At 39.8% G+C, this 18545-nt stretch overlaps 1 protein-coding gene across 6 annotated transcripts in view; it reads left to right on the top strand.

Annotated features, from left to right (window-relative positions):
- The window catches only part of SMARCA2 (SWI/SNF related, matrix associated, actin dependent regulator of chromatin, subfamily a, member 2), a 119121-nt gene that overhangs the window by 30093 nt on the left and 70483 nt on the right, over window positions 1–18545 (top strand). For all 6 annotated transcript variants that reach the window (XM_054186642.1, XM_054186646.1, XM_054186644.1 and 3 more), the window contains 6 exons: window positions 5563–5892; window positions 6596–6697; window positions 9269–9518; window positions 13778–13904; window positions 15151–15324; window positions 15550–15723. In XM_054186642.1, the coding sequence (XP_054042617.1) occupies window positions 5563–5892; window positions 6596–6697; window positions 9269–9518; window positions 13778–13904; window positions 15151–15324; window positions 15550–15723 (1157 nt within the window). The remainder of the gene's footprint in view (window positions 1–5562; window positions 5893–6595; window positions 6698–9268; window positions 9519–13777; window positions 13905–15150; window positions 15325–15549; window positions 15724–18545) is intronic.

The following is an 18545-nucleotide window of genomic DNA, read 5'->3' as shown; positions in this document are numbered from 1 at the left end:
TGCCCTTCTACGGTACGGGAAGTTTTGATTGGGCAGGGCCAGCTCAATTGGTAGATCCCCTGGTGTTAACTATCCAGGTAGCCTTTGCTAAATGTGTATCCCAGTATTTTAAAGTCCCACTACCCATTGCTCTCAGTATAGTTTTTAACAGTCCATTGTATCGTTCTATCTTGATACAGAGGGCTTACAATTAGACTGTAGTCTGGGATATGCATCCTGCAAAAACCCACAATGCCTAAGAAAGCTTGTGTTTCCTTTTTACTAGTTGGTGGAGACATAGCTGCTATTTTGTTGATCACATCCATTGGAATCCGATGGCGTCCATCTTGCCATTTTGTTCCTAAAAACTGGATCTCCTGCGCAAGGTCCCTTGACTTTACTTCGTTTTATGACAAAACCAGCTTTCAGAGGGATCCGAACTATTTTACTGACTCTCAAAAACTTTTTCTGCTCTGTTGCCCCATACGATGATGTCATCAATGTACTGCAGATGTTCCGGAGCTTCACCCTGTTCCAGTGCAGTCTGGGTCAGTCCATGGCAAATGGTGGGGCTGGGTTTCCACCCCTGGGGCAGTCGATTCCCGGTCTACTGGACACCCCTCCAAGTGAAAGCAAACTGTGGCCTGCACTCTGCTGCCAAAGGGATTGAGAAGAATACATTAGCTATATCAGTTGTGGCATACCATTTGGCTGCCTTGGACTCCAGTTTGTACTGGAGTTCTAGCATGTCCAGCAGAGCAGCACTCAGCGGTGGCGTGACTTCATTCAGGCCACGATAGTCTACAGTTAGCCTCCATTCTCCATTAGATTTTTGCACCGGCCATATGGGACTGTTAAAGGGTGAGCGAGTCTTGCTGATCACTCCTTGAACCTCTAGTTGACAAATCAGGTTCTGGATGGGAATCGGAGAGTCTCGGTTAGTGTGATATTGGCACCCATGCATCGTTGTGGTAGCAATCGACACCTGTTGTTCTTCAATCCTCAACAACCCCACAACAGAAGGGTCGTCCGAGAGACCAGGCAAGGTTGACAACTGTTTAACTCCCTCCATCTCCAAGGCAGCTATGCCAAAGGCCCAGCGGTACCCTTTTGGGTCCTTCAAATACCCTCTCTTGAGGTAATCTATACCAAGGATGCAAGGAGCCTCTGGGCCAGTCACAATGGGATGTTTTTACCACTCATTCCCAGTTAGGCTCACTTCTGCCTCCAGTACAGTCAACTGTTGGGATCCCCCTGTTGCCCCAGAAATACAAATGGGTTCTGCCCCTCTATAGCTTGATGGTATTAAAGTACACTGCGCACCCGTGTCCACTAGAGCCTTATACTCCTGTGGGTCTGATGTGCCAGGCCATCGAATCCACACCGTCCAATAAACCCGGTTGTCCCTTTCCTCCACCGGGCCGGAGGCAGGGCTGCTCTAATACTGGTCATAGTATCCGTTACTCACTTCTTGCAGAAATGACTTTCTTTCAGGAGGATCAGAAGCAAGATCAGGCCTTCTGCTCTGTCTGGGGAACTGCCCACTGGAAACCAGGGCGGCACTTTTCCTGGAGGGATCCCCTTTTGTCGTTGTTGTTACTTGCAATTCCTGTACCTGTGTCTGCAGGATCTAAGTAGGTTGTCCATCCCACTTCCTCATGTCCTCTCCGTGGTAGACCCATGAGTGCCTCGTGGTGTGTACCCTCTGTACTCTCTCTCTTGAGTGGGGAAATGCCTGCTCCTAATAACTGAGATGCTGGCCCATGCAGGTGGGGAGTATGACGTATTCTCTTCAAGTTGCTGGACCTTCTGCGACAGTTTCTCCACAGCTGAGACAAGGAGGGAAGAGAGACTTACTTCATATCACTGGAGCTGGCCAGCCACCTCATCCACCGTTGGTCCCTCATCTCCTTTCCATTCCGTTACTGCCAGTGAGTTGGCATATGATGATGGTGCGCTCCACACAAACTTCCACCACGTGGGCCTTGTGCATTGCATCTCATCAGGGAAACTGTGCATTGTCCAAGTCATAATAAATCATCTCCCGCACAACTAATTCTCTCAGGTACTGGATGCCTCTTTCCATGGTAGTCCACTTGCTTGGTTGACATACAACATCACTGAAGGGGTACCTCTCCCTCATGCCTGACAGGAGTTGTTTCCAGAGGCTGAGGGCTTGGGTCTTCTTCCCAATTGCCTTGTCAATGCCGCCTTCCCTAGAGAGGGATCCCGGCTGCCTGGCCTCCCTACCCTCTAATTCCAGGCTACTGGCCCTGTTATCCCAGCACTGGAGCAGCCAGGTGACAATGTGCTCAGCCTGAAAGTCGTCTAAAATCTTTTCGCATATCCCGCAGCTCACTCAAGGACAGGGGTCAGGTGATTATCTCTGGTTCTGTCTCTTCCTCCTGTTCTTATGATGTCCCTGGTTCATTGTCATCCCTTACTGAGTGAACTGATTTCTTTGTGTACTTCTTCTGTATGGGGGCAACTGATACTGGCAGGGGTTGGTTCACTGTTTCAGCTGCAGTGGCTGCCACAGGGGCTGGAGTAGCTGCAGTGGCTGGTGCAGGGGTTGCAGTAGCCGCAGTGTCTGTCGCAGGGGTTGCAGTAGCCGCAGTGGCTGCAGTTCTGATTTCTCTCTCTTTCCCCTGAGGGTGCTGCATAGTACTGAGCAGTGCCTGGTAGATACTGGTCAGGGACAGTGCGGTGGGTTGTGCCTCTCTGGAATAGCCACAGCATTTTCCCTTCAAATATTCTACCACTTTATCAGGGTCCTGTAATTGTTCCGGGGTGAAGTCCCAGACCATTGGAGGTGAGAAGTTCTCTAGGTACCTGCCCATGTTCTCCCACATGCCGTGCCACCCCTGACTATCCAGCCTCGGAGCAGATCTCTGGGTGGTAGTTTTAAATAGTTGTTTAACCCTAAACAAGACCTGGAACACATTCAGGAGACATGACACTAGGAACACGCTGGTTTGAACATCCCAAAGATATTAAAAATTCCCAAAAGCTGTCATACCTTCAGGCCACTGAAGGAGAAAAGGGAGGCAAAAGAGCTGGGGAAAGTGTCTCCCCCTGTTTTCCCCACAGAGTGGGTGTGATTATTAATAAATTCCACGAGGTGGTGCCCAAGGTACAGGCAGGACAGCAGTACCACATAAACACCCCAAACTGACTGAACAGTGATGTGATCGTATCATAAACTGATACTGTACAGGACAGCAAAATGATAATCCTGATCCCTCTTCCAGAGATGATAAACAGCATTGCAGGGAGTACATAAGCCATATAGGAATTCATGTAACACAGCCACGAGAACAAACTAAGCAACATGGTGACCTGCAACTGTTTACCAAATACAATAAATGCACACAACAAATTTGTTTTTACAAGCTCTAGTTGGATTCTGTCATTATCTCAACCCTTTTTGCCCCATGTTGGGCACCAAAAAGGACTGTCGTTGTTTGGCCTCAGATGGCAACAGAGAGCCACGTGCCACGTGCCCTTCCCAATACAGGAAGAATCAGAAGAAAAAGGCAAAACTCTTGGGTTGAGACAAAGGCAGTTTAACAGAACAGCAAAGGGAACAAGAAAATAACAGCAATAACACGGATAGAGGAATATACAAACATGATTATGGAACCGCCGCTCACCAACTGGACGCCGGGAGGCGCCTGCTTGGCGTTGACTTCGTGCCCCCTCCCCAGCTCAGGGTGGGCATGGCTCACATGGCATGGAATACCTGTGTCCTGGGGATCCTGTGAAAATTAACCCTATCCCCACCGGAACCAGGACAATATTAAACATTCCTATGGACTGTGTCTCTAATGTTTTTTTTTATTTTATTTTATGACATACGCTGGTTAAACTCAATTTTTGTGAATCTTCACATGTCCTAATTCAGAGCCCATGTGTGCATGCTCAACTGTATTAGAGTATGTGTGTGTGAAAAAAGCAAGTGGTGTAGAAACTTTATTAGGCCAGGTGTGTGACTGTGTGTATTGTCACACTGCTAGATCTTCTGAAAGTTTTCAAACTTAAAAAGAAAAATTTCCGTATAGTATCACAAAATTTAGGTTCTGCAAATGGCACATTTTGGAGCCTTTACAAGAAGTTTGGAAGGCTTTTGTTCTTTCCTGAGATATTTTATTGGAATTTTATTTCCATTCTTACTCTTGTCAAGCCAAGTTTCCTATTGCCAAGAATCCTAGTGCACAGGACTTTGAGGGAGTGAGAAAATGAAAGTAATATACATCTAGAAAGCTCAAAAAATGCCTGCCTCTAAAAATTCCTCTCTGCAAAACATAGTCACGGACTTGCAGCTGGAACTGTCAGGACTGAAAATAAGTGCTCAATATCTTACACCACAGCTAAAGGGAGGGCAAAATTACTTGCATTGTTATTTGGATTATGCATAGATGAAACTTACATAGTTCCACTTTAAAGTGTCAGGAATTGTGGAGAAAAGAGTAGATTTGGTGTCACAGAACCATGAAATGTGGCCTGAACTTCAGAGTTTGGTGATCCATGGCTTGCTAAAGGATATGGAAGTGAACCAGAATATTTCTTGATTTTTTAAAAGTTTTTTTGGGCTTTACAAATTGATAAGAGCATTAGTTGTACTGCACAATAGCAGAGTGAAGTGAGTAAGTACTATTACCTCCTTTTCACTCTTTGTGGACGTCTTTAAAGTCTAGCTGTCTGTTGTACATTACCTGAAGGATCACTTTTCTTATTTTGTCTCTGACATACTACATATTCTTGGAAATCTCACAAAAAATCTATGCCATCTCTTTTCATGGATGTATTGTGAAGCTCAAGGAAATATGTATGAAGTGTAATTAAAATTCAGACTTAAAGCCACTGCATTCACAAGTGCTGTAATAAGATACAAGCACTGTGTGCTTCAGAACTGTGCTTGCTCTCCTGGAACTTTATGGAGTCTTCACACATAGTCTTCAGCACTTTTTTCAGAAGGTGATTTTTGTGCTTGCAGTTGATGTTCCAAATTGTTGAGCGCCTCTATGGCAAAAGGTATTGAATGTTCTTTTTTTGGCTCAAACCTATAATCTGTATAAATTAAAGAGCAGTTGTATATAAATTGGATACGATCTGTTTCTATTTCTGTATGTTGGTGGGTTTTCGCAGAGGGCTTTTATCAGAGAACAGGTGTTCCTTGATGTGGGTGCATCAAAATAAACTTACAACATTAAGCTGTAAAATAGGCAGACTTCACTGCATGTGTTCCACAATGAAATATTTGTCCAACATTCTAGTACCGCATCCTGATGTTTCCATATTGTATTTCATGTTTTAGTTTGTCTTATTCCAAATGTGAGAGTAATTGTTATTTTTAGGAATTAATGGACTGTATAATCATAATTCTTCACAAAGAATAGCTCATGAGGCTATCTTGATATCCCAGGGAACTTCAGATTGCACTTTTGTTCTTGCAGAAAATACTACAGCTATCCTGACTTGAGAGAGACATTTTTATACTCTCTGTAATGTTAAGGAAATTTGATGAAATTTAGATTTGACTAAGCAGAGAGGTAAAGTTTGTGATCCTCTTACGTGTTCTAGGTTATATATCTCCACACCCATCTCCACTCGGAGCACCAGAGCATGTGTCCAGTCCAATGTCTGGAGGAGGTCCAACTCCACCCCAGATGACTCCCAGCCAGCCAGGACCCATTATTCCAGGAGACCCACAAGTTATGAATCAACCTAACAGAGGTCCTTCCCCTTTTAGCCCTGTGCAGCTGCATCAGCTGCGGGCTCAGATTCTAGCATACAAAATGCTAGCTAGAGGTCAGCCTTTACCAGAAAATCTCCAGCTTGCTGTTCAGGGCAAGAGAACCCTGCCTGGCATTCAACAGCAGCAGCCTCCCAGTGCCTTCAACAGACAGTCTGGTAAGTGAAGCCTTATGTCATTGTGCAGGTAATTCTTGAAGTCCTACCTCTTATTTCACTGTGCAGTACTTTGTCCATCCTGATTATGCTTGACATTTTTTGAATGTTAATCATACTTTACTGATTGCAATTTTACTGTTTTTCTTAGAGTGAATTTTCAGTCTCCTGTCGCTGTAAAAACTGTGCAATAAGTTGACTGATTATTTAGGTTGTTGAACAAACCGTGTATAGTGTGCTGTCAAATGAAAAACATAAGGAAAAGAAAATGTTCTTTTTTTTTTTTCTCCTAATGATAGTAGATGTTAACAGTGCAAGAAGAAAGCACATTTTGGTCCGAAGAAAACTGTGTTACATTAAACAGTCTGGACCTGTTAAGTTTCTGAACACTTCCATTACTGAGTTTGCGTTAGAAATCGAGGGTTAAGGTGATACTATTTTCTTCTTAGTAATGTTTTAATAGTATCATTGGTCACTTTATTTTGGTGGATATGGCTTTGCTACTGAGAAAGGTTTTTTTAGCAGACACAATTTTAATATGCCTCATTACATATATTTTTTCACAATAAAATCTACTCAATACCATATTTACCAAAGAAAAATACCGCTTGCCTGAATAGACTACCAATCTAGAAAATAGAATGATTTTTGAATGCTTGGAAATGCTTTATATCTTACTAAGTTTCTTTCCTCTGTCAAATTGCAGGTATTGGGTTACATACAATGAGTGGTGCTGCAGCTGGACCAGGGCCTGCTCCAGGGATGCCTGGACATACAGCTGCCATTACCCCTAAAACTTGGACTGAAGGTATAGCAAAGTCTAATGCTAATTTTATATCTTGTACAGAGTTACAGTTAAACAGTGTGGGTAGAGTATAGGGAAAAGATGCAGGGGGAAAAGAAAAAGAAAGGTAAAAATGCTTGAAAAATAGTGTAACCTTTACTGTGCCTAGGACTTGAATCAAGGAGAGTCTAACCATTTATTCGTCCATGAATGACGTGACAATGTGAAATTACTGCAATTGCTAGGCAGCCTGAACATGAAGTACCTTTTTACAATCAAAAGGAAATATGTAAGCTGCCTGAGGGATACCCATAAAACCTACTTAATAAGTTAGGTTCTGAGCATGCTTAATTGCAGCAAGCTTGTCTTTCAACTGTAGTCTTTGGCACTGTAAACAAAAGTTTTCAAACTGTGGTAGAATTACGCTGCCTTTTTTCTTTTTTAAAAATTGGATTGCTTTGAAAGTTCAGTATAGTCTTGGAGATCTAATGAACAGTGTAACTTTTTTTTTCCCTGCGTGATAATCAGGTTTTGAAATAAATCATTCAGATTTGGGTTTACAGGTTGATTTTATTTTTTGAAAGTAGAGTAGAAGTAGTGTTGTATTGAAAAGAATTAGAAATCCCTACTAATATATATTACTTGAAGTTTGGGGCTTTTTTTTAGAGAGATTTAAAAATAAATATAATGTTGGAGGCTTGCGAATAACACAGGCTTCTCATACAGTAGAAGTATTATGAGATGTTGTTGCTTGTGGGTAAATCTGGGGACAGTGATGACTCCATGATAGTTTATGTCATAAGAAGTTCTCTGTCATTAGTCAGCTACTTAGGGCAATTTAAGAAGAAAATGAAATACTAATATGTATTCAGATGTAGGATTGCTTTTCTTGGAATACTCCCAACGAATACTTACAATTTGAGTAGGATAATAAAGAGGGGAAAAGTGTTTCTTGAGAGGTTTTATATATGAGTTTACCAGGCACAGTGCCTTCTAGCTCAAATGCTGCTACTAAAAAATGCTGGCAGGTATACAGATTTGCTAGATGGATAGTTTTATCTAAATAATTCAGTATGTCATAATAATATGTCTGTCCTGTTTAACTATAAGCTGCTTACTGTTTATCTTTTTTCATTGCTGTTTTTTTTTAATAAGAAAAAAATTGTCCTTGCTGTATCTGTTTGGAGGTTTTATTTGATGTATATTTAAAGATTATGCTTTTCTCTTCAAATTTATTTTTCATTCATTATGTAGTCATTTGTGGTAGTGTTTGTTTTACAGTTCAGTTTGCATGATTCCCGGAAAACTGAGACTACACAGAGGCTTTTGGTGGGCTTACTTTATTCTTTATAAGCTGAAATGCACTGTTACTAAATACAGAATCTACAGCTTGTGCTCAAGTTCCTTTTCTGGAGTTTGATGCAGATGCGTGAATGACAAATGGTGATCTCTGAAGGAATCTTTTTATCTAGACTTCAAGATGTTGTGTTTGAATTAAGGTTGATTAGAAGATTGCAGGTGCATCTCGTCAGTGACAATTTTTGAACATCTGAATGCACGGGTGACTTGTCTTAATGGCTGTCGTGGTTTAGCCTCAGACGGCAACAAAGAACCACGTGCCGCTCGCTCGTGCCTTCCTAACACAGGAAGAATCGTAAGAAAAGGCAAGACTCTTGGGTTGAGACAAAGGCAGTTTAACAGAACAGCAAAGGGAACAGGCAAACAACAACAACAACAACAACAACAACAACAACAACACGGATAGGGGAATATACAAACGCGATTACAGAACCGCCGCTCCCCCGCCGCTCGCCGCTCGCAGGCCAGACCCGGGCCGCCCCAGCCCGCTTTTAAGCAGCAACTTCCTGCCCCCTCCCCCGGCAGCTCAGGGTGGGCGTGGCTCACATGGCATGGAATACCAGGAAAAGTTAACCCTGTCCCCACCGGAACCAGGACAATGGCATACCAAAATCTATGACCTTAGTGTCTATGAGGGGCAGGTACTATTTTCATGTTAATTTTCAAGATGATTAGAATGCTCTAAGATAAAACAGTAATTGAATTCCTGGTAGTTGAAATACTTAAATAGAATTAATAGAAGATTGTAATGAAACATAGGTTATTTATATATGACAGGCTCTAAGTACAGTTGTAGAAGTTTTGGTATGGCTATCTAGTTCTGATGGAGCTCTAAAAGCAGATTTAGTTGTCCTTGTTGTAGGGTGGTGATTGGAGAGTCCTTCTTCTAGGTGGTGCAAGGACAGTGAACAAGAGGCAGAATTAGTCCTACAGTTGCATGAAATGGGTTCTGCAGCTGTTTTACTTCTTCTAATAGTCAGCAGTAATGGGAAAAGAAATGGCATTCATCATAAAATTTCAGGTGTTTTGTTTTTCTTTGGACCACTTCCTGAAGCATATCATATACTTGCACTTTAGTATGTTTTTTTAAATACAGAGTGTAGTCTATCTCAGTGTGCTTTTTCTGGTTACTTTGAATGTTTACCTTACCATCACTTTTCTGTCTTCAGGAACTGTCTTGATTTTCTTCCTGCATTCCGTATTTCATGTTATGATTAAGTACTTTTTATGATTCAGGCCAAGCCCCAGATCTGAGTGTCTCCAATGCGCAGCAAAAGCTTCCCGCGCCACCCCCTAGTGGGAGGCCTTCTCCTGCCCCCCCTGCTGCCCAGCCTGCCGCCGCCATGCCTGGGCCTTCTGTACCACAGCCACCACCTGGACAGCCTTCACCCATTGTTCAGCTGCAGCAAAAGCAGAATCGCATCAGCCCTATCCAGAAGCCACAAGGATTGGATCCTGTTGAAATACTCCAAGAACGTGAATATAGGTAAAAGAGAATAACAAGATTCAAATGCATATGCAGATTGTTGTTTTTCACTTTCTCCACTTAAATTCCTTGCAATCAACCACTGTAGTGACAATGGTATAAACTGAGTTTCCAGAGAGAGATGTCATCAAAGAGAAGTATGAAAACATCAAACCAGTCAATCATTTAATTCTACCCCAGGTTATCAGTTAGTAAAGCATACTGGCAGTATCATTGCAAATCACGTAAGTTTAAAACAGACTCAGGGACTTGGCTGGGTTAGTGTATTACTTGAATGCTGCAAATGCTGAAAGTTAGGAAATCAAAATCCTTGTAGTCTACAGAGAAACCAATTCAGTGCAGAAAGTTACTGAATTGTAAACAAAAGGGAGGTTGTAAGAGAACATTGGAAGTCAAAAGGCTGAGTGGCCACAGCAAAACCAAATTTTATTAGTGATGATGGGGTTGGCTGGACTACCAAACAGTAGAGAGAATATTAAGGAGGTTACAGACAAGATTTTAAAAAAAGGTTACCAGGAAGCACGATCTTTTAAAAGTTGCCTCCTGAATGCCCTAATTAGATGGTGAATTATATTTATTGCAATGTATAGAGTATGACATTTCTTGTGGAGTTAGAAAGACATTTCTTCCCTCTCCCATCAACAAGGCTATTAAACAATTGACCTTGAGAATCTGCCGGGCAGAAGGATCTTGACCCGCACCTAAAATAAATTCTTGATCATTATCAGTCAGAGCAAAGAAGCTGCACTTAGTCTATTTGCTTGTTTTGGACTGATGATGCATCTTTCAGTTACTATAACAATGAGTTTGTAGAGGAAGGTAGCCAAAAGGGATGGTTGTCTCACTGAAGAGTGGTTTAATGACTTTCACTTCAGCAAGGTAAAACACAGTGAAGTGTTTTAGGATGTTAAGCCATGTCCAGAATCCAGACCTTGATCCCAGGAAAGCTCTTACTTTTTGCATAAGATAACGCTTAAGTAATTTATTGACATGTTGTGGTAATTCTGTCACTTACCTGTTTTACCTTAGGACTGAACGGCCATAGCTGTTTCAGCATAAGCAATTACTATTTTCTAACAGCTTTTTCAGAAAGCTTGTAGAACACACCAGTACACGGTTTCACAGTTGTCCTGAGTGAAGAATTATAGCGCTAAGCTGAGCCAAGAATCATATGGCTAGTGTAATGTAACCTTTTCTGCATCAAATAAACTAAAATTGGTACTCCTTCTGTCTTCCCAGCCCTGCTCCATTGCACTATTTGTACTAAACTATTATGTCTCAGTATGGAGGAAAGTGAGGAGTGACAGAAAATAGTGGTGTTGCGTTTACTGATGTGGAGAAGTGATTGCAGGTACAGCATATCCATTAGGGTGTAAGTACCCTGATCTTGGCAAAGTAAGTGAGGTGGAAGTTTGATAGGGTTCTGCAGCAGAAGGTTGGGGTTTTGTTTTTATTTATGGTTTTTTTTTGTTGTCGCTTTTTTTTTTATGGCAGCACATAGATACCAATCCAAGCTTTTTTAATGTTGAACACTGGAATTTGGTTTTGCTTTGCGTATCACAATGCTTAGAACTTCTGGAAGTCTTTTAATTATTTAAAACTCTGTAAGTAACAGTGGAAAAAAGCTTTGAAAAAAACAGTTTAACAGCTTTTGTGCTTTGGATGGTGCTGGACTTAGCTTCAGTATAGGCAAGTTTAATACAGAAACATGATATATTCATACTTTCTTCATAAAAGGGAAATAGAAAAAAGCGAATATAAACATTTGTGTTCCGAAACCAGTGAAGTTAGTGAAAGCTTTATGAAACGGTTGCATCTTGAGATCTCTCAGAAGTAAATTTTTTAATAAAGGGGCATTATACTTTGAATACTTAGAAAACTGAATTACTCATTGTCATGAAAAGACAGAATTATCACGTAGGTCTTTCAGGGATTCATTTTTTCAAACATACAGGTAGATCCAAAACGTAAAATTTTGGTATGCTCCCTTATTGTTGGAAAGTGTGAGCTTTGAACCTGATTATGTTATGAATTTTGAAAATCACATCTTAGGTTTATTCAGTGACTGTACTGGTTTTGGCTGGCATAGAGTTAAATTTCTTCATAGTAGCTTGTGTGGGGCTGTGTTTTGGATTTATTCTGAAAATAGCATTGATAAGACACTGATGTTTTAGTTCTTGCTGAGCAGTGCTTACACAGTGTCAAGGTCTTTTCTGTTCCTCACAGTGCCTCAGCGAGGTTGCTGGGGGTGCACGAAAAGTTGGGAGGGGACACAGCCAGGACAGCTGAACCCAACCGACCAAAGGGATATTAGTGTACCATATGACATCACCATGCTCAGCAATAAAACTGGGGGGAGGCTGGCAGCGGCCTGCTTCTTGGGGACTGTTTGAGCATCGGTCGATTGGTGGTGAGCAATTGCTTTCACTCGCATCGCTTGTCTGTCTTGGGTTTTATTTTCCTCTCTCTTTGTTATTTTTTTTCCTCTCTTTTCATGATGTTTCTGGACTAAAGGTGCAAAGTGTGCTGCTGGGGACACAGTAATTTAGCACTAATTTATGAGCTAGACGTTAAAAAGTTAATTGCTGATGTGTTTGGCCATTTCTTTTGTATACACACCTCTCAAGTGCATAATGTCAGACCTTTAGGGGAGAATACATGCTAGTGCATATACCTTTCTGTTTCTTAATGGAATTTGTACATGATTTACATATTAGAGCATGTCTTATACACAGAACAATATTGTAAACATTAAATACTTTTGCTGTTACAAAGTTACATCTAATTATTTTTTTTTCAGTGACAGCAATTCTTTTATCCTGTCCTTGTTACTAGGGAGTTACGTAGTTTCTTTCATCAAACAATTCATCAAATAGGCACTTAAAAGTATAGTATAGTGTTCCTATTCATTAACCACATGTTAAACAGGCCAGTACAGACGGAGAAGCAGTATGCACCTATTAACATATTGCAGGATCTGAGAAAGCTTTGAATCTAATGAAATATCAGCAGACTGCTTTTTCTTCCTAAAAAGCCTTGATCTGATTGTAAAAAAGGCTACAGTGTATATTAACAAAGAGAAAGAAAATGGAGAGTTAAAGTTGCTGTCATATTTACGTGGTGATGCTGAGAAGCTATTTGCAGCATGTATTGATTTGAGATGAGATTATATGATAATCGTTGTTAATCTCTGTGTGACTAAAGGTGGATAAAAAGGAACATAGATATTGAAAATTCTTAGAAATATAAGTTTAAATTATTCATATGTGGAGAGCTGTTCAACTTGTTGTGTTCCTTGAAATCTGTCCAAAATTAAAAATTCATACCGTGCTTTTATAAAACTCTCCTTAGCACTTTCTTCAAAATGAAGTGCTGCTTTTTAATCTCACTGAATAGATTTCTTGAAGCTAATAATATGTGTAATTTAAAGTTGTTCTATTATGTGGAAGCACTTTTTTTCCACCTTCTCATTGCTAATTAAAAAAAATACACTTTGTAGTGTCATGTCCATTGTCTGTGGTTTCTTTCTGTTATCTGCAAAGTCGCTTCTTGTCTATTTTCATGGTTTACTGCATGGCATCCATGCCAGACAGGTTTGAATGTGCAAGCATAACCTGTGCTGTTGACCACAGTTAATGAGGAAGAGTCGTGCATCACTTGTTTTGCAAAGAGTTGTCTGTGTAGATGCACTAGCCACTTTCTGCATGGATGAAGATAAATTGCTGAACTGCAAAGTCTAATTAAATATATCCTTCAAACGGTGAGATTATATCCTTCAAGTGCTTGTAAAAAGCATATAGGAAGCTTTTTTCTTCAGGTTCGGTTTAACTGATAGTTATTAGTATTTTTCCATGAAGATAGCAATAGTCAAACAAACTGCAGTCATTCTCTTTAAAGACTGGAAGGTGGCTGTGATGAGACACACCTCAAGTAATAAAAGAAGCATAAAACAATACCCATCAAAATAGCTTGAAAACAAAATCCTGTATAATATGAGTATAATAAAATTCCTGAGTTTCTTTTCATATATATACTTTTAGTCAAAATTAAAAGAAGGGCCAAGGGCAATTTTCATTATTTGACAGTTTATTTTCAAAGTGGAAAAGGATACCTAATGTCATCCCTGCAAAAGCCTGTTAGTTCAGAAACAATTACTCAAAGCCAAATCAATGCCTGAGACAAATTGCCTATTTTTACTGTATAATTTGGTAACCTTACAGATTTTTCCTGGTGTCTTAACCAATTTTCTGTTTACTTAGGCTTCAGGCTCGAATTGCTCACAGAATCCAGGAACTGGAGAACTTGCCTGGTTCTCTGCCCCCTGATCTGCGAACCAAAGCTACAGTGGAGCTGAAGGCACTTAGGTTACTGAATTTCCAGCGCCAGGTAATGCTTTTCGCTTCAGGAAAATTCTCATAGAGGTCACAGCCAAATGCGTCCATGTAGCAAAAAGTAAATTGGCAAGAGATTTTGCAGCAGCCCTGAGCCTAAGCAGGAGGTTTTGCATTAGAACAAAATTGACAGATAAGCAAGTCACAGAAATGTTTAACTTAGCTTTTATTTTATTTTATTAATAAGAACGTGCAGCTGTTGTTTTGTTACCTGCTTTTCTTCCACTCTTAAGTGTAACAGTAGAACTGTATCTTTCATAAGGAACATGGCTTTGGCACAAAGATAAAACAAAAAAAAAGAGCTGGACAGGCAGCAAGCTGATTTCCCATGCAAATCCCAATAGACAACTCTTTCTGGACATACTTCATTTTTGTCTCAGGTCCTGTTGTTTTAGGAAGAGTTGTATGTTGGTGTTGTGTGTGGTATTTCTGTGTGATCTGTTCTAAGGATTTCCAGTGTGGCACTCAGACTGAAAATGAAGCATAACAAGATAATACCTAAGTTGGACGTTGAGTCATCAAATCATCAAATGAATTTCAGGAAAGGAATCACACTGCCAGACTCTTCTGGGCCTCTTGCCAGTGGCTTTTCCACCTAGTTTGGAAGAGCATAGATGTGATTTGTCAGGTCAAGCAAAAATAATTCCTGACAGAAGCCTTGGCAGTAGTTGTACTACGATGTCCAAGTCTTCCTTCCCTCTACAGCTGGCACTCCTTTGTAATGAAGTTTTGTCAGAGGTCAGATGAAAAGCAGCAGGACTTCCCTGCTGTACTGCTTGGACTGTGGCAAGCCTTTAACATTTACCTCTCCTGTGCAGCTGGCAATTAAATGAGTTGTCAGCTATGTTCAGGTCTAGCTCTAGAAAGTATGTTATGTATGTTGTTTATTTGTGTTTTACTTCAATGGTGTAATATCTTGGCCAACCCCTTTCATTGCAGCAGAACGGTCGTTTGCAGCATCTTGTAAAGAAGGAATAAATTATGATTAAGAGCGATTAACACTTTTGGCCGTCCTGTGGAGACTTAAGATTTGTCTTAAGTTTAAGACTTAGACAGGCATAGCTGCTGCAACTGTATAGGCACTACCTTTTCACAACTGTAATGGAAAAGGAAGAGGAGGCTGGCACATCTTCTGGACTCTTAACTCTTTTACTCTGCCATACCACTGTTTAAAGTTGTTCGTCCATGTATTGAAAATTGTTTCTTTTTGTTTTAAGTGTTTCTTTTTTCTCCACTGGTAGCTGAGACAAGAGGTAGTAGCCTGCATGCGTCGTGATACAACGCTGGAGACAGCACTGAACTCCAAAGCCTACAAACGAAGCAAGCGGCAGACTTTGAGGGAGGCCCGTATGACAGAAAAGCTTGAGAAACAGCAGAAGATAGAACAGGAGAGGAAGCGTAGGCAGAAGCATCAGGTATTTTAACTTACTAGCTGTTTGCACCATGGCAGGAAGCACTTTGCTTTGCTGTGTGGGTCTTCTCTGTTACATATTTTATTTACCTTTTGAGTTTCTAAGATTAAAAAAACTGCAAATCATGTGATAAGCAATTGGAAAAAGATAAGATTAGAACTTCTGTATCCCTGATTGCAAATCTGGTGCTTTGTCCACATGTCTGCACTAACTTGTTTCTCTTTCTAGGAATACCTGAATAGCATATTGCAGCATGCTAAAGATTTTAAAGAGTACCACCGGTCAGTTGCTGGGAAAATTCAGAAGCTTTCTAAAGCTGTAGCAACTTGGCATGCCAACACTGAGCGTGAGCAGAAAAAAGAAACTGAGAGAATTGAGAAAGAAAGAATGAGGAGACTAATGGTAAGGAGTAGAGGAAAGAATATCGTTATTTTAGCTAAAATTACATACTGTATCCTTTTAATATTTCATATACAATCTCATCCTCACCCATGTATTTCCTTTGCAGAAACAAGCCTCTGTAACACAATACGTATAAATCTAAAACTGCTACAATTTGATTATGTGTGTTTCTGATGATGGTAATGAATGTGACACCGTTCATTTTAACCTATAGTGACTTCTTTTTTTAAGGTTTTTGATAAGGATAATTATTTTTTTCTGGCAGCATGGAAACTTAGCACAGCCGTTTCTGTATAACATCACTTAATCTCATTAACTTCATATGCTGTTATTTAATTGCAGTGGTATCGGTCCATTATATAAATAGTGGAGTGTGTTTTATTACAAGGTTTGCAGTTTTGAAGATTCCATATGAATTCCATATGTTCACGGCATTACTCTGCAACTTTTACATAAAGCTGGTTTCACAAGCAAAAATACATAACCAATAACAGTAATGCATGTATCTTGAGAACTAGTAGCAATCAGTGCTACCCATCAGTGCTCCAGGACCACACTCCTTCCTGCTGTTTCATAGTTTTCCCTTCCTTGCATCTGCACAATATCAGTTGTAATGTTCTTAGGACAGAGTAGAATGGGTTTCTGTATAACCATGTCTTTTCAGAACACTGTGGCAGCAATCAGTGGGCTACCTACATTTCAGGAGTTAAAATAATTCCGGAATGTACTGTGTATGTACAAGTATATTTGCAACTAGGGTTGGAAAAATTTCTTCAAGACATTGGTTAGCTCTTTTTTAACACTTTACCAACATAGAATTGAATGGGAAATGACATACCTACTTTGAAACATGCTGGTAAAAAACCAGTAACTATTTAATATCGGTGCAGATGTAATATAAAACTCTAGTCCCTGTCCACAATGAATCTACTCCCACCATGAATGAGGACTGAATAATTTGGTTTTAAAAATCACAAAACGAAACGTAGAAATAATTAAATATAAAAATGATAAAAACTTAGAAATAAAAGTGTGTATAAAATGTAAATGAAGGACTTGCATAAGAGAATAACAAATATTTAGGCCCTAGAGCATTTCTTAAAATTGCATGGTAATTTGCATTATAGAGCTTTGGCAGGTCTATTTGGCAGATCTGTATGGCCTTTTGGCAGCTATCTCTTTATAATTAGTGATAACTGTCAGCAGTCTATCTAACCAAGCTTGTAAAAATATTAATTATTAGAGAAAAAAGAGCTGATTAAAAAAAGATAATTGTGATATTTTAGAAATATTTTTGTACATCACAAGGTTGAGCTTATGTCAGTTTAACACATAGTACAATAAATAATAAAAATATCCACTGCTGAAGCATATGAAGTAGATTTCAATGTCCAGAAATGGCACAGGATACCAGTGCTTCCAGAATATCAGTGCTTTCCCTGAAGACTCCTTCACCAAGGCTGTGGTTAAGCTTACAATAGATACAGCACTTCATAGGCATTTTCAGTTTAGGGCTTTGCACTCAGATGTCCTTGTCCCTACTGCTCATTTAAATCCTTCTGCAAAAGCTGGCTGTGTGTTATGGTAGTGGGGTTATTTTGCCTATTTAGTTTTAGTGTGGTTCTGATAAATTTTGAATTTGCAGATATGTGCAAGGGTATTTTACAAACATCTCTCAGATGCTTAGTGTGGTCTAGGAAAATTTGCTGTGTCTAAAACTCTTTGCATATCTTTTCAGGAATGCTGAATTCATTCCACAGATTTTCCTTCATTGGCTACGATTAGAAACAGTGGTTGTGTCACAGCTCGTTAATACTAGTATATATCACATGCAGGAATGGCCATTGGTATTATTTAAAAAGATGTAAATGGATACTGTCAAGACAAAATTGAATGTATAAAGGAAGTACCTTGGCAAGATTCCAATGACTGCGTATTCAGTTATTATGATGATAATAATAATAATTATTATTATTATTATATAATTATTATTAATTGTTATTATTTTTAAAAAGGTAGGTTTTGAGTCTCATTCTTCTAATGGCTTGAACATTACAACTGAATTTTACAAGCAATTTCACAAGCTCAATTTGAACATCGCAGCTGTTCTTGCCAACTTGCTGCATTTCTGGTGTCTCTCCATAAAGGCAGGAGATCTTCTGTATCTCCCAGAGTGCTGTCTTTGAAATTAATCATCTTTAAAATATTCCTTGCTTGTTTTTTATTTTTATAAGGCATTGTATACTTCCTTTATTTGCTGTTTTAGACAAAATTGACAAAGGCGTGTCTGCTACTTTCCTTGTATTTTTCTGGCATGCTCAAATGCTGCATTATTGCTTCACAGTACATAAAAATAGTAGTTCCTGGTATGTCTTACCCCTAACAACACACTTAAGCAGTGCCATAAGGGTGCAGAAGTTGCCAGAATGACTCAGAGATATGGCTTATCTGGTGAATCCTGTCTGTGATAGTGACCTGTACCAAAGATGAAATAACACCAGAGTAGAAAGATGACAGATAATTTTCCCAAAAGAAATTCTCTTTTAACACCTAAAAGAAAAAGATTTGTATTCATACTGGACAAAGGACTAAACGCAAGTTCACATTCACTACCATGTTCTTCCTCTGGGTGTGGGCTACCTGCACTTCATGTCTTTGAAAAACCATCTCTGTAGGAGACTTACCAAGCATTTCTGTTTTGGGACATTTTAATCTGTTTGATGTGGAATTAAGTGATTTTCTTCCCTCCTTACCTGTCATAACTGCTGTAGATTTTCCAGTCATTAATCCGTGAGAGCAGGAGATGTTTAGAATCAAAGAAT

The sequence above is a fragment of the Rissa tridactyla genome, chromosome Z (assembly GCF_028500815.1).
Source record: "Rissa tridactyla isolate bRisTri1 chromosome Z, bRisTri1.patW.cur.20221130, whole genome shotgun sequence".
Taxonomy (NCBI): domain Eukaryota; kingdom Metazoa; phylum Chordata; class Aves; order Charadriiformes; family Laridae; genus Rissa; species Rissa tridactyla.
The sequence above is the reverse complement of the archived record's forward strand: the minus strand, read 5'-3'. Positions and strand labels throughout refer to the sequence as shown.